This window comes from Sus scrofa, chromosome 15 (assembly GCF_054392235.1).
Source record: "Sus scrofa isolate SSC_HxYL_T2T_F1_AM1 chromosome 15, Sscrofa_HxYL_maternal_Yorkshire_Landrace_v2.0, whole genome shotgun sequence".
NCBI lineage: Eukaryota > Metazoa > Chordata > Mammalia > Artiodactyla > Suidae > Sus > Sus scrofa.
In genome coordinates this window covers 121,257,748-121,284,828 of record NC_139397.1, presented here as the reverse complement: position 1 = coordinate 121,284,828, position 27,081 = coordinate 121,257,748, and the positions used below count along the sequence as shown (strand labels likewise).

Sequence of the window (27,081 nt, the reverse complement as noted above, 5' to 3'; positions counted from 1 at the left end):
CTCCCATTGGGAGCAGGGTGTGTGAAACCCAGGATCAGAAATCAGACAGCCCGTCACCACTCAGACAGCTTTTGCAGCAGGAAATTCTCCCCAGGTTGTTAGGCAGTCTAGCCATTTGAGAGAATTAAGTAAAAATTTCCTATGCCCTTATTGCCGAGGGAGTTAGATTTTAGCCTTCCTGACACTGTCCGTCTTAATGATCACCAACTGCTGCATCCTTTCATGCATGTCTCTTGATTCCTTGCTTTTAGTTTGACAGTCAAAGCTTACCTCTGTAACTGTTTTGTTGTGTTTTCTCTCTCCCAACCTCTTTTATACTCCTTTTAGGCCAGAATGGAATCTATGAATCGACCTTACACTTCACTCATGCCCCCTTTATCCCCACAGCCTAAGCTGGTCACCCCCTACACTGCCTCACAGCCTTCCCCGCCTCTGCCGCCCCCGCCCCCGCCCCCACCGCCTCCCCCCCCTCCTCCCCCGCCGCCACCCCCTCCCCTGCCCAGCCAGTCTGCACCTTCTGCGGGCTCTGCAGCCACAATGTTCGTTAAGTACAGCACAATAACCAGGCTGCAGAACGCCTCCCAGCATTCAGGACCCCTGTTTAAGCCTCCATCATCAGTGATGCAGCCTCTGTCTTCGACCTCACAGTCAGGAAAGCCTCAAATCCTGGTGCCCCCTAATGGAGTCGTTCCCCCACCGCCTCCCCCTCCCCCACCTCCCACCCCCGGCTCAGCTATGGCCCAGCTCAAACCCGCCCCCTGCCCCCCCTCCCTTCCGCAGTTCAGCCCCCCACCTCCTCCACTGAAGATCCATCACGTTCAGCATGTCACACAAGCAGCGCCTCCGCCCCCCCCACCTCCTCCGGTCCCTGCACCCCTCCCTCCTCAGGCCCCCCCCAAACCGCTTGTGACCTTGCCCCCACCAGCCAGCACCAAGACTGTGCCACCCGCTGTGACACAAGCTCTGCCACCTACGCCTACTCCTCCACTACCCCCAGCAAAAAAGCAGTCAGCTTTTCCCGTTGCTCACATTCCACCCTCTCCCCCTGCTCCTCCTGGTCCAGTCCCCCCACCCACCTTACCCAAGCAGCAGAACCTCTGTGTAAAGCCACCTCCCTCTCCGCTGTCTCCCGTGCCCTCGGTGGTGAAGCAGATAGCCAGCCAGTTTCCGCCCCCTCCCACCCCTCCACCCGCGGAGGCGCCGCCCTTAAAGCCCGCCTCTGCCGCGGCAGGCGCCCCGCAGTCCCCCCCTGCTGTCAAAGCAAAACCCAAGTGGCAGCCCAGCTCTCTCCCTGCCCCGTCTCCGGACTTTCCCCCACCTCCTCCCGAGAGCAGCTTGGGGTTTCCTCCGCCGCCACCGCCACCTGCGGCCCCGGCCCCGGCCCCGCCGCCACCGCCACCGCCACCGCCGGCCACACCCACACCCGCAGCTGCTCCTGCCCCTGACAAAAGCGGATCTCCCGGCAAAAAGACCAGTAAGACCTCCAGCCCCGGGGGAAAGAAACCGCCCCCGACCCCACAGCGCAACTCCAGCATTAAGTCCAGCAGTTGTGCCGAGCACCCTGAGCCCAAGAGACCCTCGGTAGACAGCCTAGTCAGCAAGTTTGCAGCGCCAGCAGAACCCTCGGGATCTCCCAGCAAGGAGACTCCATCGCCTCCTGCAGCGCCCCCCAAACCCGGAAAACTCAATCTTGCCGGAGTTCACCTTCCAGGAGTTCTCCAGCCAGGGTGTGTGTCTGCAAGAGCTTCGGTTCTGAGTGGGCGTGGCAAGGACTCTGTGGTCGAATTTCCCTCTCCTCCCTCGGATTCTGACTTCCCACCGCCGCCTCCTGAAATAGAGCTGCCTATGCCCCCGGTGGAGATCCCAGCAGTGTTCTCGGGAGGCACCTCCCCGAAGGTGGCTGTGGTTAACCCGCAACCGCAGCCCTGGTCCAAAACATCGGTGAAGAAGGCCCCTCCGCCCACACGACCCAAACGGAACGATAGCACCCGCCTCACGCAAGCCGAGGTCTCAGAGCAGCCAACGACGGCCACGGTTGTGCCACAAGTGCCCACCTCTCCCAAATCCAGCCTTAGTGTCCAGCCTGGATTCCTGGCTGACCTCAACAGGACCCTGCAGCGGAAGTCCATCACCCGGCACGGCTCGCTCTCCTCCTCGCGCGTGTCCAGAGCAGAACCCACAGCCACCATGGATGATATGGCCTTGCCCCCGCCGCCCCCCGAACTGCTTTCTGACCAACAGAAAGCTGGTTACGGAGGCAGCCATATATCAGGCTATGCAACGTTGCGGAGAGGCCCGCCTCCCGCTCCCCCCAAGAGAGACCAGAACACCAAGCTCTCAAGAGATTGGTAGCCACCATAGGTCTTTATTTTCATGGGATCTGTAATCAGTTCTACAATCAGCTCACTTGCTCATTTATGAATTCAGGTGTTTAGAGCCTCCTGGTGTAATGTTATTCAGGTAGTGTTCAGTTGTATGTGTGTGTGTACATGAGTGGGCACACACATATCTACACATATATAGATAGGTAGTGTGTGTACGTATATATATGTATACATATATGTACATATGTATATGTATATATATCGCTGAAAGTGATTCTATTTATTCTTTTTCTCTCCTAATCCGAAAATGGGTTTTGTGTATTTGGGGCACAGAGGCATGGAAGGGGGTGTGTGTCCTGTCCCTTTTGATTTCTGTTGTCTATCATGTGGATTGGACCAAAAACTTCTGACTTCAGAAGATGTTTTATAAATGTCCATGTGCGGCCTATCTGTGCATGTTGTGTATTATATATTAAGGATAGTTGTATAAATGTGCTATTTCTCAGTTTGAGAAGACAACCAGAATGTTTGGTATATCTACGGGGTTTTTGTGTTTGTTTTTTTCCCCAGTTGGCTGAAGTTGGAATTGCTTGACTGACATTTCATTACTATATATAAAGGGGCACTTTAAATCAGGAAAACCTCTCAGCTTCATTGAACGGGTAATAGTACAGTATGGGGAAATTTTCACGGATACTATCTGTATGTGGTTGTGCATAGAAAGTAAATATATGGTGTAACTAAACCATTCTAATTGCAGTCCTGTTGCAATGATCCCACCCAAATCTAGGCTGTGTTCTGTCACAGGTAAGCTCTTCGCCTATGATACATGGATAATTTAGTACTATAATCTTGGATAGTTCTTTTTGTACTGTTGGAATCCTTTTCACCAAGTTTGACTTCATGATTCTTGCTTTGATTTATTGTAAGAGAATATCCAACATGATACCCTTGGAATGCTCTGTCCCAGTGTCTTTGGGTCACCAGTTACCTCCTTAAAGCGTGCGCTCTAGGTAGATGTTATTAGCTATCTGTAGACAATTGCTATATCAAATACACACATCCCTTGTCCAGTATGTTGCATCGTTATGAAAAACAATATCACCTTCTGAAATGCATCTTTTTTGTGTATTGCTCTCTAGAAGGATGGGTGATTAGAAAAGAGAACAAAACTGGCCCCTGCGCAGCTGTCATTAATCAGCTTGTATGTGGCTAGAAATGTGAAATACCAAGAATTCATTTTTAAGTGCGGGACTGTCAGGGAGGGAGGAAGGGGAAAAAAATGAATTTTTTGATGACTTCATCCATAGCTTACTGGAGCACAGCAGGGTCCTGCTTGTTGTAGCCTGGTGTAGAGATGTGTCCAGGTTACCAGGTGTTCTGATGGAGCTGTGTAGTCCAAGTACTCTAAGTGACATGACACATACAGAGTTTGGTATAACATGCAGTCTTAGCTCTAATGGACACACTATACTTACACGCTTTTTTTTTTTCTGCGAATTTTCCTTGGTATATGAGAGAAATGTCTACTGTCTCATCAATTTGTGGTGATAAATTTATCATTAGGAATAGAATCCAATCTCAGAGCTGCTCTTAAACCAGAGAAAACTAGCCTCCCCAGCAGGGATAAATGAGCACACCTTGTGACATGCCTGTGCCTGTTGTGAATAGGAATCACTGGTGCAAACTGCAAAAATCTTTGACACTGCCTCATAAGGAAAAATTGATGCCAATACAGTGGGGCAGAGATAGTATATAATTCAAGAATAAGCAGAGGTTGTACAATGTACACAGGATTTCCCTGTAACCCACTCTCCAACAGAGTAAGCCCTGCCCCCACTGACACATCTCTAGGATGTGACAACATACTCATGTTATAGAGCAGTAAGAACATACACCATAGTGCATTTGTTAAAGTCCTACTTCTTTAAAAGATACTTCTGGATTTTTTTCAGTTGTTCACAAAGTTTTCTGTGCTTGATATTTTTATGCTTATGAAGTGACCTTTTAACACATCTGCATTGTTAATTTAAGCATGCATAACAGCAGTTTGGATAACATTTGAGTACAGATTGCCAAGCTCCATTGTGACTCACAAGTGAAGTGCTTTCCCAGTCTTTTCTGCCTGCAGCTTTCTAGTCTAAGGATCACCCTTATTTGTGGGGTAAAGAGTTATTACTATGAATCCAATGATAAAAAAGAATTCATCACTAGGTTTTTTTTTTTTTTGTGGTGGTAGTCTTTTTTATATGAAGGTGGACAACTTCAACTTTCCCTGAGGGAAAAAACACAGTAATGTGCCCTCAATCTTCCTTTATTCCTGATTTGAGCCCTAAGATGTAGCTTTTTTTTTTCTCCAGCGTGGGATTTCCCGAGGCTTTTGGCTTATGTCAGTTCCAGTGATAGCCATCAGTTCCAGTGGTAACCATCCTGCACTGATGCTTCTACTGTCTCATTTTCCTGAAAGAGCAGACATCCTTTAGAACACCAGGGACACCAAGGAGAGGACAGGGCCAGAGGAAGAAGAGTATCATTTTTACCAGAATCCAGGGGCTTGACTGACAGCAACCTGTTTCCCTTTCTATTTCTCCAAAGACAGAAAAGGCTAAAAATCAACTTTTTTCCCCTTCATATGAAACAACTGAATCTAAAGAACTAAAATGATACTTCAGATACACTGCTAGTGTTTTACTGTCTAATGGGTTTTTTAATTTGGATTTTTGTTGGGATGTGGTTTTTGGGGGGGGGGGATTTTTGGAGACTACCCTTATTTTTGTACTGTTGTTCTTTGGTGTGTTCAAGGAAAACACTTCCTGCCAGACGACACTAGTACTGTGCCTTCTTTCACTGCCTTCTGCTCAGCAGCTCTAACTCAGCAGTGCTTCTTCAGGTCACAGAAGAAAACCCTGTTAGTTGGCTTGGCTTTACCAAAAACTGAACAGCATGGATGAGCTCATCCTGCTATCGAGGGCAGTGCAAACAGGTGCCTGTTAGAGCTAGTGACTTGTTAATTAGCTAAAACCTTAATTTTTACCACACAATTTCAAAATTGAATCAACCTATGCTTAAAAGTTTTGGCACCAATTCTGAAGGGCAGCAGAGCCTATTCTTTTAATAATACAGTCTACCTGGTTCATAATATGAATGTTAGATCTTTCTGTATTAAAGCTTGGCTTTCACTGGTCAAATACACTTTTTCCCTCTTAGCTGCTATAGTTCTCTCGGGAAAAGTGAATATTCTTAAGGTTTACAGGTACCCACTGAACTGTAAATTGGTTTTTTTAAATTATTATTTCTGGGGCTTTTTAAGGTGAGAAAGTTTACTGACTCTTCAGAAAAGTTAGATGAAACAGTTTTCATCAGAACCCATCTCAAAGTAATGCAGACGGGCTGATGTTTTCAGTCTCTAAAATCAAGGTGCTCCTGCCCACTGACAGCATATCCTGTTAGGTGAGGGCTGTGAACTGTCTTGGAAGTCCTCTGTGTAAGTTTACTTGCCACTGAAAATAATCCTGAGTTTATCAAGACAGTCTAAACAGAATTGGAGGATCATGAATAGTTAACTCCAACAGAGTGACAACTCTGAGGTCAAAGTTACTAGGAACTGTGCATCCAACTAAGAGTTTCAGGAGCTGGAAGACTACAGTGGCTACTAAGCTTATGTCAAGAGTATAAGGTTATGAGTAGCCTGAAAAAACCTTCAGGTAATGGTGTGATTGCTTTGATTTCACTAACAGGCCACCAACAGAACCCTTTGTCACTTATTTTTCCTTTGTCTAGTTTTGTACATTATTATAACCAAACTTTTCCATATAGTTCTCATATAGTTAGCTTCAGAGCTAACAAATTATAACTGATGTCACCTCACAGACTTAAGTTTAGACCAGTTAAGTTTGTATGACCCAGTGTGATTAGAGATATAATGACTTGCTTTAAATAAAACAGGTTTGGTAACTTGAATTTATACACTTGATAAGAAGAGGACCTCTATCTCTAAAAAAAATCACTTTAGGTTGCAAATACACTTGGAGTTTTGTTTTATACACTTTAGATCATTTGCATAAAGTAGGTTATCCCTGAACATGAATAAGTAGGTTATTCATATTGTTAGGAATATGTGACCACCCACAAAGTTGAGATTTGAACCTCGGAGAGATACAAGTAGTACAAAATTAAGTATCTCGGTATCTTTTAAGATTTATTTTCCTTTAAATAAATAGGAAATTATTCAAAGAACACTGCTACCCCTTTTACCAGTCTCCCTCACACTAAACAAGTGTTCTTAATTGTGCCCTTGGAAGGTTTATATATAAAAGAAATCTGAAATTTAGCTGCAGAATTAACCTGCTAAATAAAAATAAGCGAAACACCATATACTTGATAAGCACTTGAAGGAAATAATCTCCAATTGGTTTGCTCTTTGCTTGTTAAAGTAATAGCCCATTTAGAAGAGAAAACAATATCTGCTATAATCCCCAGTGCCTTGAACTCTTTTGGAGGAACAGCATAAAGAAAAAATCCAACAAGCAAACTTTGAGGTGCTAATGAAAGAGAAGGAAGGTGGTTTTAGTTTGTGCAGAAAAAGATAAAGTGACTGTCTCACAAGAGATGGCTTCATCTACCTAAACGAGGTTAGGCTGCTTTCTACCAAAGACATTTAGGGAAGTGAGTCTAGTCAGGGTGATGGTGGATACTGCTTATTTAAAAGATGGTCAGGTTCAGAAGTGAGTGTGTGGATCATGGATGGCTATTAATACCAAGCTCATAGTTGTTGAAGCCTCAACCTCTTAGGCAGAACATGCTTGCGGCACTTAAAAAAAAGATCTGCATTTTGGGACTTGTCCATTGTTTAAGTTTATTGTAACCTAATACCAAAAACTGCCATTTTTCTTGATTATCACCTCCTGTATTTGTCTCTACTTGTAAATAATCCCTCCTAGAAAATAAGCATTAACTGGAATGTTTCAAATGATTTTGTGTATTATCAGCCACTAGTAAACTCCTTTTATAGAAATGTACATTTGAAATATTAGCTTGTGCTCAATGTTGTAAAAACATTGTTTACTGTTTTAAAGAAAAATTGCACACTATACTTAACTGGGATTGCTCCCGCTCTTCCTAGTTCTTAAAAAAATGGAGCAAAGGCTCACATTGACATCTAGGCTATGGGAGCTTTGCCATAAATAAATAGATACAATGTAGGATATACCTTTTTAAAGCATGGAAAAGAAAGCAAAATGAACTGCATTTTAAAGTACTGGATAGAGGACAATTATTCAAATAATTATGCACAGCTCGGTAAAGATGAAGTTAATGGTTTTTCTTTCAGTTTTGTTGCTGTTTTCTTCTGCTTAAATGTACTCTCATTTCATTATGTGCCTTGCTCCCTGATTGTGCAAACCTATATATATATATAGATGTATATATACGAGAGATATATTCAGTACTACTGATGTTTTTGTTCTACTGCTGGATTAAGTTATTTTCCAAGTTACTCTTGCCAGTTACTGTCAGTAAACTATTGTAATGGCTTAGGACAGTAGTCATACAGTCAGTGTAATTTTTCAGCTATGTGTTTTCATTATGTCAGCTTACACAGTCCTTAATAAAAATACATAGATTTCATTTAAACACTGGGGCTGTACTTGACTGTTTGTGAATCGGCACCACTAAGAAAGAACCTGGTCTTATGTTGGGATAACGCAAAGCAGACTGTGCAACACGCACATGAAGTGTGAAGGTAAATTACAAGTTAATGTGTTCAACTGGTTAACCTTTTTTTTCTTTAAAAATACAGCTAGGTACAAACATGGAAACTTTCTGGTACAAGGCCTTGGTATCATAATCATGTGTTGTGGTGCCAGGTCAGGGTCTGTACAAATGTGGATTCAAATGTATCTACAAACTGTTATTGACCAAACTAGGGCAAAAAAGAACAGAAGCTCTTTTTACATGAGAACTGTATATATTTAGTGGAAAGTGATCCAAACCTTGGGTTCGCTTACAGCAAAAACAGGGATAGAAACTAATTATTTAGAGCAAAAGGGAAGGATTCTGACACTTAAAACTTATCACCTTAGAAAAGAGGTTACTTGCAGGAATACATTCACGAGGCACTTGGCTGTACTTTGTAGGATTTTATTTAGGTCAGGTTCTTAGTACACAGCAACAATTAATTCCAAATACAATTTCAAAATTAAAATGTCAGTGTTCCCCACTCATCTGGAGGTGGTTTAATGGCACACACAAGCAACATCACTGGCAACAGATTGCTCCCTCGAGTTTTCCTACATGGTTTCTACTCAAGTCATAATATCAACTCTCCCTCCAGGAGCTAAAAGTACACCTGGCCAGATCACAAATTGTTTACGTTCTTTTTTGTAAACCATTCTGTTGTTAAGAAAAAGATGCATGGACACAAAATATGATAAAAACTGCTTTTCCATAGAATTCTGAAGTTGCAAAAGACGGTTCCATTTTAATGTGAAAATAAGCTTTTTGTCTGGTTTTCCTGGATTTTTTTACAAAAAAAAAAACAACCCTCAAGATATTTAGCAAGGATCATTTATACACAGCTAGGCCCTATCATTTGTCAATTTTTTAAAAAAGAATTATGAGATCCATAAGCATAAAATAAACTTAAGGTAATGAATGAGTGCAATGCCTCTGTTTAAGAACTGTTTTCTAAGGCTCTCGAATAAGGCTGGGCTGGGCTCCTTCCAGTGCTGAGACACTAACATTTTAGCTACATACACCTTACGGAAAAGACCCTTTGTACTGAGTGTAGTTTTAGAAGGGTTATTAGGAAGATTATTTTCACTAATTAAGGCTGCACTTAATACACTCCTTTTAACAATACTTTGGATGGTATATGTCGAGACATAGCATATCTTTTCAAGTATCTTCCTAAAGATGTCAAGTAGAACTCTTATTAAAGAAACATACGGCACAATTAAGACAGTTGTAAAAAGAGTACCAGGCATTGAGTCAGTAATTCTACTGTTGTTAACCAGGTGTTACCTGAATTGAAACATCTAAAACCCCATCAGTAAAATGAGACTGAACTAAAAATCTCATCTAGCTCTCAAATACTGTGATTCTAAGTAAATCATGTGAGGGAAATCATCACCTTAACACTGATCAGGAGTTTCTGGCCAAAGAAGTTCAGAAGTGATTCAGATTCCTCCCCCACCCCTGGCCCTTTTCTTTTTTAAAGTGGCTGGCTGTACCCAGGGCATGTTGAAGTTCCCAGTCCAGGGACTGAATCCTGACCGCTACCCACACCACAGCTGCAGCCATGACGGACCCTTTAACCCACTGCACCAGGACAGGGGTCAGGCACAAGCTGCCACAGTCAGATTCTTAATCCACTGCGCCAAGGTGTTAACTCCCAAATCCTTATTCTTTTCCAAGACTTGGCTACAACTTGCTAATTCCTCTATCAAACACTTTTTGAGGGGAGAGATGGCCTTTGGAAGAGGCCATGTCTCTCCGCTGAAGAGAAAATGTAGGTTTTTTTTAAAAAAAATGAATAATTCTTAATGCAGAAACTGGTCACCTGCTAAAAGAAAACACAAAAGGATAAAAGCAAACTACTGTAATTTTGATGCCTCTCAAACAAAAATCTTCAGTAATTATCTTTAATCAACATGAGACTGCTGAGCAGCACAGCTACATTAGAGGATCTCTCTCTCTCTCGCTGGGTAATAAACAGCAGCAGGAGAATAAAAATGTCTCACCCAGTGACTTCTAGGAACACAGCAAAAGTAGTAGGCCCTTGTCAACCCTACGTGGAAATGGCAGGTGCCCCTGAAGAAGATGGAAAATACTGAATGAGACATCTTAAGGGATCATATGTATTTCAAACACAGCAGGCTGAATCTCTCAGGTCTAGACTTTACACTATTGTGGTTTTAATGTATTGCCTTGGCCATAAGGTCAACAGGAAGTATATTTTCATTTGCATCCCTATGGCCTTTCAAATCGTAATGCTTTAAAAAGAGGAGGAACAACTCCCACACACACCCCCCTTTTTTTTTTTTAAGGAAAAAGAGTAGACACAAGTGAAAAACTTCAGGAGGAAAAAAATTCCCTCTATCCTGATGAGTTGCTTACTAATCAGCAGATTTTAGACTTGGATCCTCTTTGCTACAATATTATGTAGCATGTAAGATTTCTGCATTTACTTAGAATTCCTACTACCAACCATCCTGTGGTTTATATAAAAAGATAAATGGGAAAAATTTACGATAAAGCAAATACAACCCTCACAGACTATTAATAGCATGCAATCTATGAAATAGTACATACCTTAAAGTCTCCAATGACTTTAGGCCTGGCCCATTCATTACATAGTATACTTTCAAGACAATAATATAGATTTCAAACTGTATGAAAATTTAAAATAATGCAGAAAATCCAACAGATGTTTTTAAAACAAAAAAATCACACATTAGTACTAAAAATTAAGGAGAAGTTGGCTGGCCAACTTGTAGCAGGACCCCCTTGTAGCAGGTCTTCAGTATGAAGGACTTAACTAGAGTCCTCACTGCTCCCCAATCTGGCAGGGGTCCACCAGGCACGCTGACCACCACCAACTCTGTACAGTTGTCTTCTGGGCTTCTGTAGGTGTGAGCTGTGGGAACTATTTGTTGCATTTGAAAATACCCTCTGCCTTATTAATCCACTAAGCTTTCTCAGCAAAAATCTATTTATGTAACTCTGAACATCTAATTTCAAAAGTTTCCCTTGTTTCATCAAGACTAAGAATTTAACTTCTCCAAGTGCAGTCTTGGTTGGGTCCATATTGAAGCTGAAGGCTCAGAGGACATCAGGACCACTACTTTAAAGGAAGACAGGGAACAAAGGGTGACAAGATGACCTAACAAAGCATGAAATGTAATGTGTACTGGAGGCAAATTCATAACCAAATTCAGAGTGTTGGAGGACTCTAAAAGCCAAAGAGCTAACGTGCAACGTAAGAGGAAAAAAAAAAACTGACTTTAAAAACAAAAATCTTAAAAAGGAAACACTGTATCTGGGTCTCAAGTTAAACGGTGATAAGTTTTGTGCTCTGGTAACAGATTCACAAGTGGAATATTAACTTCTGCCCACACCATCTCAACCCCCTCACACCTACTACACTTGTTCATTTTTTAGTCACGTTCCTCTCTCTGCACTACTTGTCATGTTCAAGGCCCACGTTTGAAACATACACAGCTACTGCCTCTCACCTTTCACCCAGCACTGGGAAGTCACCAGGCAAAGCTCTCTTCCGGCCAAGTCACTGGGCTGAAGGACCCACAGCAGCTTCGGCCTGTGAGCTTGTTCATCATCACAGTAGTCACCTGCTGGGCAGCAAGGCCTCCTGGATTTGTTTCATTATTTCTTATACTGATTACAGAAGAGATGACTAAAGCCATCTGCCTTCCCAACTCCACTGAATGTGAAGTTAAAATTGTGCAGATGAAAAAGAAAAATACTTGGATAAATATTTGGCCTTATACCACTTATCCCAGTATTCTTAGCCTGAAAGATAAGGTTCAAATTCTTAACCAGAGCAGCTACATCAAAGGCCAATCATACAAAATCAGGGGAATATTTACCTTTACTAAGTTAAGTGAGTGAACGACTCAGCAGTAGCTAACACTTGCCATTAGTAACATTCAGAGAGCACAGCAGCAAGCCTTTTATTCCCAGTGACTGTCGATGGACTGGAAAATAACTTCTATTATAAAAAAAAATATTTTTTTCAAAGTAGTGAAAGTATAGAAATAATTGGTCTAATCTTTAAGCTCCTACTCCTCAAAACGGCAAGGGTTCAGGATGCCCACTGAGCAGAGCACTTCTACGGTTCATGCTCTTTAGAACCTCAGGAACCTTGGTGTGCACCTACTTCAGCATGGGAAGCAGGCTACCACCCTCCACCCCTCTGGGTGCACTGCCCTCAGGGGCAATGCAGTCTCACGCAGCAGCAGCACAGCAGAACCAAACCAAACTGGCAACTGTTAACCAGTTGTTTGGAGACTCAATTCCTTATCCTCATAATCTATGAACTGAGAAACATGAAGGGATGCAAGTCAGCTCAACATTAACTGTTTGGTACACTCGAGTGCTGAGAGAATGCAGAATTTACAGTGGTGAAGAGGAAATAAGCCTTCTGAAAGAATTAGAAAAAATGGTCATGTCTGGTATTTAAATATTGGTTCCCTCCTCTTACGGCTGGAAGAAAGTATGGGGCTGGGGTCCACACCAGCCACGAGGCTAACCTTTAGCGCAGGCACTGAAGAGCATCCAATGCCAGATTCCGCAGGAGGAGAAATGCCAAGGGTGCACAGTATTCCTGAGAAAGATCCCAGATTTTTTTTCCGAATCAGTCTTAACCTGATTTGTTTTACATTGTTATACTGTTATACCTCTGATATATTCAGAAACCGTCACTTTATTTCAATCCAAATAGCTCCGCATAGTATAAGTGATGGCAAAAAGATCCATTTGTTCAAATTCAGCTTGCTTTTGTTTTAATACTGAGGGATAAACCAAAAAAATACAAGTAGTTTTTGTCATTTGAATCCTTCATTCATTTCACTGGAGGGGAATCCCCAGGGCCTTTTGATAATCTGGGAAGACCTGACTATTCCTGTGACGGAAACACATCCCTGCTGAGTTTTACTCAGAATAATGCATGATAGATTCCACATAATTCCCAGGAAAGAGCCCAGTCACTCCATTCATAACTCCCTCATACCAACCATCATCATTCTTCTTGATGACATAAATAATGGCTCCTTCCTGAAAGGACAGCTCATCTTCCTTGTCTTTTGTATAATCATAAATTGCCACAACTAGAGGGGGGGAAGAAAAAGAATATGAAAAAGAAGAATGACATTCCTAGAAAGGTAGAACCAAATAAACGAATATCCATGCATCCTTTTCTGAACTTCTGAAGCACTTCAAACACAGTGACTTTCTAAACACAGACCAAAAATCTTTTTTTTCTAATACCCAGTCCTATACAGTGGAATCCCATCTTGCGGGGTAAGATGCATAAATGGGGAGTTCCCGTCCTGGCACAGCAGAAACAAATCCGACTAGTACCCAAGAGGATGTGGGTTCAATCCCTGGCCTTGCTCAGTGGGTAAGCGATCCAGCGTTGCTGTGAGCTGTGATGCAGGATGCAGACCTGGCTCAGATCTGGCTTTGCTATGGCTGTGGCATAAGCCAGCAGCTATAGCTCCCTCCAATTTAACCCCTAGCCTGGGAACCTCCATATGCTGCAGGTGCAGCCCTAAAAAGCAAACAAAACCAAACATGCATAAATGGCAAAAAAACACATTTAGTCAAACTTACCCTTCAGAGGTCTCACTAAAGAGAAACATACAATCCTAGAATAGGGAAAAATAGCTACTTCTTCAGTTAAGCTTGTGTTAACATACCATACTGCGTAAAAACACATATCTTTAAACATTAGATATGTTAGATAAACTAGTGCAGTGAGACACACTAGGAGAGGCCAGTGAGAAAATGAGATAGACTGAGGAAGTAGCTCCTTTCTCACCCTTTCTGGAGTCTACGCCTATTCACCGACAATAGGGCTCAAATTCCCTCCAGTTGTATTGTGGGTCATGGGGATCTACTATATATATATATATATTCTTTCAAAACACATGCCGCATCATGCCACCAATTTAACACAGCCACAGCGACAGATGAAAAATGTTAAGAAAAACTGAAGACACCTGTCAATGTTCTTAGGCTTCTCATTACTTAAATAGCTTGGTAACTGAGACCTTTCAATGGTATGTAACAATCTCTGGTTCCTAAGTATTACATCTTCCTCAACAGTTAAGCTGGGATGCCCTATGACTTGCTCAAATTCACCTGAAGACTTATCTGTGTTATAAAAAAATTCTCTGTACCTTTATTATACGGCTCAGAACTTCACTTGATAAAATCTTCATCTATCCATTTTGAGACGCATATATTGACTTTGTTTCTTAGGCAACCTTAATCCTCACATAACTAAATAAAAAGAAACTAAAACGGGGACTTTTGATATAGCACAACTTGCCTCAGTTAATTTGTGTTTCTGGCCTGCTTTAGTAAAAATTAAATGGCTTTCTTAAAAACTCTGAATATTTGCCATTACAGTGATCTTGGATGCCAGAAAATAATCTAGAGGGACCCAGGAAGAGTTTAGTGTGTATTTCTTAAAATATAACCAAACACCTCAACAAATATAAGTGACATACAAGTTTAAAGAGAATATAAAATATGTAGAGTATTTCTAGTCAACCTAATATATTTCGGCTTTTTAAAAAATTGGTAACATTCTTGATGCTTAGAGAAATGCAGACTCACTGAAAAGTAATTTAGAGGAAAATATCCCCAAGTCCTGCTAATTCTTCCTTCCAAATCAAATACTCTTCTCCATCATCACAGTCACTGCCCTAATCAATACAGCAGTCTTTACACTGGAAAACACATTTCACTGGGGCTACCTGAAGATTTTCTTAGCAGTATGAGTGACAGATGATTTTACAGTTTCCTTCTAGAGGCTCAACTTTTATATATACTGCTTCCTAAATCTGATCTGCTTGAGATGATACCATTAGTCAATCATCAGTCACAAAAGTTCTCATTTCCTATCACCCTCCTGCTTACAATACAACAGTGCATTATTCTTAGGTACAGAACACTCTGGGTGCCAAAGAGACAATTCCAAATACCAGTGTGACATTAAGAGGATCACGCCTCTGACCAGCCCAATCTTGTTGTAAGTTAGGTGGCTCCCATTCTTTTGCTTTTAACAGAAGTTAAAGCAGACTTCAATGGGGTTACCAAATGACACATCATATAAAACGTGACTTTTAAAGCGTGAACATCATTTGATTTTTGGCAAATAACTCTGAAGGAGTTAAAAGAACTGAGTGACATGCTGCATGAAAAATACTTCCACTTGCATCTAATTTATGTGAACAGGATTTTCAGCACCACTTCCTCAGTTGAAGCCCTCCTCTCCTGCTTATTAGAAAGATACTCAAGTGGACTTTCCAACTCTTAGCTTTCCTTCTCTCTAGTGCACTCTACACTGTTATCAAGAATCGTCCTGAAAAAATTAAAATATAAATACATGGGAACTTATCAATAACTTGCTTAAAAATCTTCCACAATTTCCCTCTACCGTCAGATTTCCAAAAAAGAAAAAGAATTCCAAACACCTCAGCCTGGTATTTAAGGCCTCCCATCATTAATTATAATTTCCTTCCCTTCCTGAGTTCTTAGCTCACCTGCTCCCTCCCTACAATGCATGTGACACTACTCACCACACCTGTTCAACTCAGAGGAGTCCCTCTGTCTGGAGGGGCCTTCCATCTCTCTCCTCTGCCTGAGAAACTCATACTCATGATTCAAAGTACATCACATATGCCATGTGATCTGAGGAGCTTACGGGACTCCCCAGATAGAAATAATGGCACTATTAACTTTTCGACAATCATCAATGGAATACCATTCTGATTCTTAGAGACACAACGATGAATAAGACAAGGGAATGTCACAGTCTTGTGAGGACAGAAATGTTCTCTCATAAGTCACTCTAGATTTTTATACTCCTACCATGAAGTTACGTCATTGAGCTGCAAGAACACAGGAAGAGATAATGGAAGAAAGGGATATAAAATGGGCACTGACAAATAAGTCAAAGTTTGTCTCAAATAATTTGATGCTTATTAGAACAGTACAGCCAGGACTCAATCCATTCCAGGTCTGCCTGAGCTCAAGCTTATGACAATGTTAAGAATGTGGGCTCAGGGAATTCTCATTGTGGCTCAGCATGTTAAGAACCCGACATAATGTCTGTGAGGATGCGGGTCCATCCCTGGCCTTCCCCAGTGGGTTAAGGATCTCCCGTTGCCACAAGCTGTGGCATAGGCCCCAGGTGAAGCTCCAATTCAACCCCTAACCCAGGAACTTCCATATGCCACAAGTGCACCACCGAAAAAAAGAATGAGGAAAAAAAAAAATGTCGGCTTAGGAATTACGCCACCTATTTCAGATCTCAACTCTACCACTTAATGTCACAGAATATACTTAACTTTCCTAAGTTACTTTTTACTCAACTGTATAATGGGTATTATAATCATGCTAATACCTCAAAGCACTGTTACGTTAGATGTGCAAATGCACATAAATACATAGCCCAGGGCCTTGTATGTAGTAAACATTCTCTATAAATATTAGCTTCTTTTATTGTCATTAATAACTATTATGATATACTCTCTTTCCTATTAACACAAACATTTTCTGTTACATTCTGTAACAGAAAAATTATTTTGAACCTCAATTTCCGAGTTTGCAATATGGGGAGGCTAAATGCCTTACATACGTAAGAAATCTTGTATTACGCCAGGCACATAATAAATACATAAAAATATCTTTACCCAAATTAAATCAAGACAATTACATATACAAATTAAATCCACTTGAGCAGTAATGAGCAGTAATCAAGGGTTAAGATAAACCTATGCCATGGTTCTCAACCTTGGAATTATGTGAGGAATATTTTAAAATTCTGATGCCTGGGTCCCATGTCCACAGATTCTGATTTAATAGGTCTGGAAGGAAGTGCAGACATATTAAATACTTCCTAGCTGACCCTAATATGCAGGCACAGTTGAGAACCAGGTCCTAAGTCTAGTCTAAGAAAGCAAAATAAGATATTATATAACAGCCTTAACATTCATGCACAAATAAAAACCAATCACAGCTGAACACAGCTGGTTTTGCCAGAAAGATTAAAGAGGAGCTTATTTGATTTTCATGTTTTAAAAGATTTAAGCTTAACAGAGATAACTCAAATTTTTAAAAATTTCTTTTAAGAAAAATATCATTTTCTTTTAAAGGGCTACTTGGGGAGTACCCGCTGTGGCACAATGGAATAGGAGGTTCTCTATAGCACCAGGAAGCAGGCTCGATCCCCAGCCCAGCACAGTGAGTTAAATGATCTGGCACTGCAAAAGCTGTGGTGTAGGCTGCAACTGTGGCTCGTGTGTGATCCCCTGGCCTGAGGATTCCATAATGCTGCAGGGTGGCCTAAAGAAAAGGAAAAAAATAAGTTACTTGAACTGCAAACAGTCTTTCCTCTCTTAGAAACATCTCCATTTTTGCAACATGTTCACTTTTTAAGAGCAGAATTATTTTGGCCACACCCACAGCATACAGAAGTTCCTGGGTCAAGGATCAAGCCTGAGCCACAGCAGTAACCCAGCCGGACCTTTAACCGCTGGGCTACCAGGGAACTCCTGAAGAGCAGATTTTTCACAAGCAAATCTTTTCATCATGATTTTCTTCTAAGGAATCACTGGAGCTGATTTCAGCTCTGGTTTTTCAGAGCTGAAAACTGTCATCACTTTGTCCAGGACAGTGTTAAAATCAGCAGAGGAGTTTGTAAAACATGCAATGTCCAAGATACCCTAGTATAGTACCTTGGGCTCTTTTTTTCTTAAAAACTGCTTTATTAAGGTATACTTTAGACACAAAACAGAATCACTTTAAGTGTAAAATTCAGTGAGTTTTGACAAGTGTATGGACCTGGATACATGACAAATGAACAACTCCCACTAAAATCACCATACAGAATAACACCCATCACACCAAAGTTTCCTCGTGCCCCAATGTAAATTCCCTCACCTACCAGTATTAGCCCCTGCCCAAACCACTCAGCTTCTAGATTTTATTTAGATGGAATCATAAAGTCTTCTTGTCTGGACTGTTTCATTAGCATAAAGCTGGAGATCCATTCATATTGTTGTGGATACCAGAGTATTTCTTTCCATTGGTGAACAATATTCCATTGACTGGAAGGACAGCCCACAACTTCCTTATCCTCTCACCAGTTGAAAGACATCTGGTTGTTTCCAGTCTTGGCAATTAAGAATAAAGTAGCGGAGTTCCCGTCGTGGCGCAGTGGTTAAAGAATCCGACTAGGAACCATGAGGTTGCGGGTTCGGTCCCTGCCCTTGCTCAGTGGGTTAACGATCCAGCATTGCCGTGAGTTGTGGTGTAGGTTGCAGACGTGGCTCAGATCCCACGTTGCTGTGGCTCTGGTGTAGGCCAGCAGCTACAGCTCCAACTGGACCCCTAGCCTGGGCACCTGCATATACTGCAGGAGCGGCCCTAGAAGGGGCAAAAAGACATAAAAAAAATAAAATAAAATAGCTATGAACATTAGAGCTCAAGTCTTTGTGTGAACATACTTTTTTTTTTTAATTTTTAGGGCCACACCTCTGGCATATGGATGTTCCCAGGCTAGAGGTCGAATCAGAGCTGTAGCTGCTGGTTTATACCACAGCCATAGCAATGCGGTATCCAAGCTGCGTCTGCGAGCCTCACCACAGCTCATGGCAATGCTGGATCCTTATGTGAGGTCAGGGATCGAAACTGTGTCCTTATGGATACTGGTCTGATTTGTTTCCCCTGTACCACAATAGGAATTCCCTATCTACCTTTCTAAGAAACTGTCACCTATTTCCCAAAATGGCTGAAATGTTGTTGTTGTTGTTGTTGTTGTTGTTTCTTTTTAGGGCCACACTTGCAGCATATAGAAATTCCCAGGCTAGGGGTCCAATCAGAGCTGCAGTTGCTGGCCTATGCCACAGCAACACAGGATCTGAGCTGCATTTTTGACCTATACCACAGCTCACAGCAATACCTGATTCTTAACTCATTGAGTGAGGTCAGGGATCAAAACCCATTCCCATGAATGGTGGTCAGGTTTGTAATCTGCTGAGCCACAAGGGGAACTCCTGAAATGTTGCATTCTTAACAGCAATGTACACTGTATCAGCCCTCATTTCACCACACTTTCTCCAGCACTTGGTATTATCAGAATTGTAGCCATTCCAGAGGGTGTGTGATATTTAGTTTGATTCTCTATAGCTTTAATTTGCATTTCCCTAATTACTAATAATATTGAACATCTTTCCATGTACTTATTTGCAATTCATGTATCTTCTTTGATGAAGTGTGTTCAAACTGTTTTTCTACAAGTTGTTTATCTCCTGAGTTATTTTGCATATTCTACCCAGTCTATGTGGCCTGACCTAAGTCATTTTCTTAATCCCGTCATTTAAGTTTAATGAAATTTATTGTTTAAGCTTGAATGTTTTTTAATGTACTCTCAGGTAAAAAATTTTTCCTAATGCTAAAACATACAGATTTTCTCCTATATTTTCCTCTAGAAGTTTTAAAGTTTTACATGCAGGTCTAGTGTGTGTGTGTGTGTGTGTCTGTGTGTGTGTGTGTGTGAGTCTGTGTGTGTGTGTGTTTGTTCTTTTCAGGGCTGCACTTGTGGCATATGAAGTTCCCAGGCTAGAGGATGAACTGGAGCTGTAGCCACTGGCCTCAGCCACAGGACTGCCAGGTGTGACCTACACCACAGCTTGCAGCAACACTGGATCCTTAACCACTGAGGGAGGCCAGGGATTGAACCAGCATCCTCATGGATACCAGGTGGGTTCTTAACCAGCTGAGCCACAATGGGAATCCCCTAAAATCCACTCTGAGTTAATTTTTGAGTATGGTGAGATAGTAAAAGTAGTAGTTCATGTTTTGCCTATGGACATTCCATTGTTAGAGCACTATTCCTGAAAACATTATTCTTTGCCCATTGAATTACCGTGGCACTTTCGTCAAACAATGTGTGTGGCTTTTTCTGGCTTCTATATTGTTTCATTGATTTATATGCCTCTACTATACCCTACTGCCCTGATCAATGTAGCTTTACACTAGATCTCTGAAATCAGATAGCTTAAAATCCTCCATTAGTCTTCTTTCTCAAAATTGTTTTGACTAAAGGTAGGTCTTCTGTACTTCCATATAACTTTTAGAATCCCCCTGTCAATTTCTGTAAAAATAACTGCTAGAATTTTTATTGAGATTGCATTCAATTTATAGATCAATTCGGGAACATAAGTGTTTTAACAATAATGGCTGAAATGTTTTTTGTTGTTTTTTTTTTTTTTTGCTTTTCAGGGCCACACCTGTGGCATATAGACATTCCCAAGCTAGGGGCTGAATCGGAGCTGCAGTTGCTGGCCACAGCCACAGAAATTTATTTAGGGCCTTTATTAATTTCTCTTAATGTTTTATAGTTTCCATCATACAGGTCTTGCATGTATTTTATTAAATTTATCCCTAAGTATTTCATATTTTTGATGTTACTACAAAAGGTATCATTTTATAAATTTCAATCTCCAATGTTTGTTCCTAGTATATAGAAATAAAATTAATTTTGCCAATTGATTTTGTAGTCTATCGTCTTGCTAAGTTTGCTTTTTTAGTTCTACCAGCAATTCTGTAGGTTCCGTATGGATTTTCTACATACAAGATGATACCTTCCAGCAGTAAAGACTTGATATTGTTCCACATATCTATTGCTCTGTTTCTGGTTTTGGTTCCTCCTCTGTGCCTTATTTTGGAAAGTTTCTAATGTCATATTGACAAGGTTGATGATCTTTTCTTCTTCTAAGTGTCACTTCAGATACTTTTATTTTTCATCTCCAGAAATTCTATGTGGGCTTCTCTTTCTTTTTTTTTTAATACATTCCACTTCCTGTGTTCATGTTTTCCTTTACCTTCTTGGACATTTGCGGCATTTATAATAGCTATACCCTTGTCTGGTTATTCCATCATCCTGATCACTTCTGGGTCTGTCTCTGTTGACTGGCTTTTCTTTTAGGTACAAGTCAGAGTTTCCTGACTTTTTATATGACTTGTAATGTTTGATTGGACGCTGGTCACTATGAACTTACTTTCTCGTGTACTGGTTTTGTTGACTCCTTTGAATAGTGCTAGGTTCTGTCCTGGGGCTCAGTTAAGTTACCTGAAATCAGATGGATGTTTTCAAAGGCTGCTCTATTAGATGTTTTAGGGCAGTCCAGGGCAACCTTCAGTCTAGGGTTAATTGAGCCCCATAAATGAGGGGGATATACTTTTGAGGCTTCTTCTCAATGTCTTGTATATTACAAGGTCCTCCTAACTTGCTGGTTTGGAAACATGAAATGTTCTAAGGTCTTCAGTTGTCAAGAATTTTTCTGCCCACTCCTTTGAATGTTCTTTCTCCCTTCTCAGGGAATGTCTTCCCATACATGTACAGAGCAGTCCCCTGTCAAAGATTCAAGGGGACCCTTTGCAGATATACAGAGCTCTGTCCTCTGTCTTTGTGTAGTCACCTATCCTCCATGTCCCCTCAAAACTCTGATCTCTACATTCTCTCTCAGTGAGACATCCAGGCTTATTTAGGTTCTACCTCCTTGCACTGTGGCCTGGAAACTTCCTCTAGTTAGCAAACTAGACAATTAAAGCTCACTGTGTTTGAGTTCCTTCTTTCTGAGGAAAGAGTCTACCAATGCCTGTTACCCACTGTCTGAAAAACATTAATTTATAGATAGATAGATAGATAAATAGATAGATAGATAGATAGATAGATAGATAAATAGATAGATAGATAGATGGATGGATGGATGTAGATTCATTCCTGTTTTAAAAGGGAGGGTAAGCCTGGTTACTATTGCTCTATCTTAGCCAGAAGCAGAAGTTGACTATTTGCTAATATAAGCTTTCCACATGATTCTAATGTGCAGTCAGTTTTGAAACCCAGTGAGTTAGTAGCTTTAATTTCCTTAACAGAAAATTTCCTTCAAGACAGGACAAAAACCGTAAGGACTCCACACAAAAACTATTCAACCTGATCAACAAATTCATCAAGTAGTGGGATACAAGATTACCATTCAGAAATTGGTTTCATTTCTGTACACTAACAATGAAATATTAGAAAAGGAACATAAAAAACAATACCTTTTAAAATTGCACCCTCAAAAATAAAATACCCAGGAATAAAACCTGACCAAGGAGATGAACGACTTATACACTGAGAACTATAAAACATTCAAGGAAATTAAAGAGGATTCAGAGAAATGGAAAGGTATCCCATGTGCCTGGATTGGGAAAATTAATATTGTTAAAATAGCCATATATACTACCCAAAGCAGTCAACAGATTTAATGTGATACCTACCAAACTACCCATGACATTTTTCACAGAGCTAGAATAAACCAAATTTTTTTTTGTCTTTTTTTGGGGGGCACACCTGCAGCATATGGCTAGGGGTCTAATTGGAGCTACAGCTGCTGGCCTACACCATAGCCACAAAAACACCAGATCTGAGCTGTGTCTAGGACCTACACCACAGCTCACAGCAACACTGGATGCTTAACCCCCTAAATGAGGCCAGGGATTGAACCCACAACCTCATGGTTCCCAGTCAGATTCGTTTCTGCTGTGCCACGACGGGAACTCCAATAATCCAAAATTTACATGACACCATGAAGACCCAGGATTGCCAAACAAAAAAAAACAAACAAAAAAAAAAAAACCCAAAAAAAAACCAAAAACAAACAAAAAAAACCCAAACAGGAAGCATAACTCTCCCAGACTTCAGACAATATTACAAAGCTACAATAATCAAAATAGTATGGTACTGGTACAAAAGCAGACATACAGATCAATGGAACAGAATACAGAGCCCATAAATAAACCCAGACACCTATGGCCAATTAATCTTCCACAAAGGAGGCAAGAATATACAGTGGGAAAAATAAAGTGTTTTTTAGCAACTGGTGCTGGGAAAACTGGACAGCTGCATGTAAATCAATGAAACTACAACACATCTCACATCATGCACAAAAACTCAAACTAGCTTAAAGACTTATAAGCAATGACACCATAAAACTCCTATAAGAGAACACAGGCAAAACATTCTGTGACATCAACCATACAAATATTTTCTTAGGTCAGTCTCCCAAGGCAATAGAAATAAAAACAAAAATAAACCAATGGGACCTAATCAACTGACAAGCTTTTGTATAGCAAAGGAAACCATCCAAAAAACAAAAAGATAACCTATGGAATAGGAGAAAATAGTTGCAAATGATGCAACTGATAAGGGCTTAATCTCTAAAATATACAAACAACTCATACAAATCAATAACAAAACCCCAAATAACTCAATCAAAAAATGGGCGGAAGACCTACACAGACATTTCTCCAAAGAAAACATACAGATGGCCAGCATGCACATGAAAAAATGCTCAACATCACTAATTATTATAGAAATGCAAATCAAAACTTCAATGAGGTATCAGCTCACATGGGTCAGAACAGCTATCATTAATAAGTCTACAAATAACAAATGCTGGGGAGGGTGTGGAGAAAAGGGAAGCCTCCTTCACTGCTGGTGGGAATGTAAATTGGTACAACCACTATGGAAAACAGTATGGAGGTGCCTCAGAAAACTAAATATAGAACTACCAGCAATCCCAATCCTGGGCATATATCTGGGACAAAACTACAATTCAAAAGGATACATGTAAACTCAAAATGGATTAAAGACCTAAATATAAGACCACATACTATAAAACTCTTAGAAGAAAACACAGACCAAACACTCTCCAACATAAACCACAGCAACATCTTCTCAGATCCACCTCTTAGAGTAATGACAATAAAAACAAAAATAAACAAATGGGACTTAAACTTAAAAGTTTCTGCATAGCAAAGAAAACCCTAAACAAAATGAAAAGACAAACCCACAGAATGGAAGAAAATATTTGCAAATGAATCAACTGACAAGGGATTAATCTCCAGAATTTATCAATACCTCCTACAGCTCAATACCAAAAAAACAGTATTGGTTAACGAATCCAACTAGGAACCATGAGGTTACGGGTTTGATCCCTGGCCTTGCTCAGTGGGTTAAGGATCCAGTGTTGCCATGAGCTGTGGTGTGGGTCACAGATGCAGCTTGGATCCCAAGTGGCTGTGCCTCTGGGGTAGGCCGGCAGCTACAGCTCCGATTAGACCCCTAGCCTGGGAACCTCCATAAAAAAAAAAAATTGGGGAGTTCCCGTCGTGGCACAGTGGTTAAAGAATCCGACTAGGAACCATGAGGTTGCGGGTTTGATCCCTGCTCTTGCTCAGTGGGTTAACGATCCGGCGTTGCCGTTAGCTGTGGTGTAGGTTGCAGACGCGGCTTGGATCCCGCGTTGCTGTGGCTCTGGCGTAGGCCAGTGGCTACAGCTCCGATTCAGCCCCTAGCCTGGGAACCTCCATATGCCACGGGAGCAGCCCAAGAAATAGCTAAAAAGACAAAAAATAAAATAAAAAAAAAAAATTGGGCAGAAGATCTAAACACACAATTCTCCAAAGAAGACATACAGATGACCAAAAAACACATGAAAAGATGTTTAACATCACTCATTATTAGAGATCTGCAAATCAAAACCACTAAGAGGTACCACCTTACACCAGCCAGAATGGCCATTATCAAAAAGTCTACAAACAACAAGTGCTGGAGAGGGTGTGGAGAAAAGGGAAGCCTATTACACTCTTGGTGGGAATGCAAGTTGGTACAACCACTGTGCAAAACAGTATGGAGCGTCCTCAGAAAACTAAAAATAGAACTAGCATTTGATCCAGCAATCCCACTGCTGCGCATCTATCCAGAGAAATCCATGACTCAAAAAGATACATGTACTCCAATGTTCACTGCAGCACTATATACAATAGCCAAGACATGTAAACAATCTAAATGTCCATCAACAGATGAATGCATTAAGTGGTACATATATACAATGAAATACTACTCAGCCATAAAAAAGAACAAAATAATGCCATTTGCAGCAACATGGATGCAACTAGAGATTATCATACTATGTGAAGTAAGGTGAAGTAAGTCAAAAAGAGAAAGCCAAATATTATATGATACCACTTATATGTGGAATCTAAAATATGACACAAATGAACCTATCTACAAGACAGAAACAGACTCACAGATGTGGAGAACAGATGTGCGGTTGCCAAGGGTGAGAGGGGAGGGAGTGGGATGGACTGGGAGTTTGATGTTAATAGATACAAACTATTACATTTAGAACGGTTAGACAATAAGGTCCTACTATAGCACATCATGATGGAAAATATTATTAAAAAGAATATAAGACAGCACATACTGTTTCTGAACTGGCTAGACCTTTGGAAGTCTGTGTCCCAAAAGTGCTAGTAGCTATCATGGTTAGCTTATATATCCAGAGAAACTTTTCACCAAAAGAAATGCCAAATAACTACTCTGCAAAGAAACTGAGAAGCCATTATTTTTTAGAAGAAAGTTTCATTTGGAGATATTTAAATTGAAATATTTGATATAAGATGCCATAAAAGAATGCTTTAAAGCATGAGGGGTAGGAATAACATAATTTGGAAAAATCATCTGAGTCATTCCAGAAAAACCTTACCTTTAAAAAATTTTGTCTTGCAGAAACCATCCATTAAAAAGCATGTTCAATACGAACAATATGTAATCATCAATAAAAAAATCAGTTATAGAATTTTACTAGTGTGATTTTCAAAACCATGAATCTTATAAACTAAATTAACAAAAAAATGTACAGGTTAAACAGGCAAAAACTTTACTTATAAGTAAAAAATAAATAAGATTCTCTTCAGTACTAGCAAATTTCTTTTTTGTGTACATAGGGGTTTCTTCCCCATCCCTCCAGATATTCCTCTGAAACTTACCCTTTTCCAAGTAAGATCGTGGAGCCCACGGGGGGTCCTCTTCAGCATAAGGATCACTATACTCAACCACAGCTGCCTCTTCTTCCTCATAATCTTCTGGGGGAGGAGGAGGTGGTGGAGATTCATCAAAGACTGGTTCTTCCACAGGCGGTGGGGGAGGTGGTGCATCTGAAACTAAGAAAGTATCAAGCTGATTTAAAAAAAAAAAAAAAAAAAAAAAAAAACTACATTATGCAAAGTTCAGTATTTGCTACCCAAGCTTCTATGTTCATGGAATAGATAAACCTAGGCTTGAAAATAATAATCTTTAATAAACAAGTGAGCAAGAGCGGTATTCCCACCAACTGTACTGTACCAAATCTCCAAGCTCTACTTTCTCCTCCCTTGGGTTTTAGTGCTGTTAGATGCTGAATAAAGGTTAGTCAAAATGATTACTATTATCTGAGCCTCCAGACCCTGTTTATGCAAATACATAATCTTGTTTTTCAAAAAAAGAGATCAGTACAATACAGTTTGGCTTTACATAGCACCTGAAGAGGAGTGCTTTACAGTAATATTAATAATTGGGACATTTATTGCCATATTTAATTTATAACAAATTAGAATGAGACCAGTAAACAGTCAAATTTTAAAAATATGCTATGTTCCTCTCGATGAATTTATTAGAAATACTTTTTACCACATTCATAGTGTGGAAATCACAAACAACTCTGGGTAACTTCATCCATGAAGATATTTATGTCTGTTCTGTTTCGTTTTTACATTTACAGAATTTCAAGAAATGCAGACTAACTTATAACACAGGATTTCTTCAGGCTAAATATCCAAGAGTGATTTAAAATATTTAAATCGTTTCCTCACAGAAATGTGCTTCCACAGTTCAGGTATCAGAATATAGTAATGTCTAAAAGACAACGGTCAAACTCTGGGAACTCAAAGCTTTCAAAATGCTTAGAACATATTTGAGCACAGCTCAACAACTGAGTAAAGCTGCATTTATCAGCTGTCCAATTTTAATGAACAGCATTAATGCTTATTTATGAGGTACTAGTACTGTTTTCATGAAATACTCTGAGCGATCCTGTTTATTTTCTATTTTTTGTCTAAGCCTACTGATTGAATCAGT

General features: G+C 40.5%; 2 protein-coding genes across 52 annotated transcripts in view; one reads left to right on the top strand and one right to left on the bottom strand.

Moving 5' to 3' along the window:
• RAPH1 (Ras association (RalGDS/AF-6) and pleckstrin homology domains 1) overlaps positions 1–7,955 on the top strand; it is a 96,781-nt gene extending 88,826 nt beyond the window's left edge. For both annotated transcript variants that reach the window (XM_021075323.2, XM_084998433.1), the window contains one exon: positions 328–7,955. In XM_021075323.2, the coding sequence (XP_020930982.2) occupies positions 328–2,352 (2,025 nt within the window). In that variant the 3' untranslated portion in view covers positions 2,353–7,955. The remainder of the gene's footprint in view (positions 1–327) is intronic.
• Positions 7,956–8,446: 491 nt separating this feature from the next.
• The window catches only part of ABI2 (abl interactor 2), a 123,613-nt gene continuing 104,978 nt past the window's right edge, over positions 8,447–27,081 (bottom strand). For 43 of the 50 annotated variants that reach the window (XR_014828993.1, XM_021075324.2, XM_021075327.2 and 40 more), the window contains 2 exons: positions 25,956–26,129; positions 8,447–13,168 (listed from right to left, as the gene is read on the bottom strand). Coding sequence is in view for 42 of the 50 variants with exons in the window: in XM_021075324.2 (XP_020930983.1) it covers positions 12,993–13,168; positions 25,956–26,129 (350 nt within the window). In the remaining 8 variants the exon portion in view is untranslated. Of the gene's footprint in view, positions 13,169–18,580; positions 20,397–20,908; positions 22,680–24,177; positions 26,130–27,081 lie in introns of those variants that run through there. The other 7 variants (XR_014828987.1, XR_014828990.1, XR_014828992.1 and 4 more) reach the window with 6 other exon arrangements.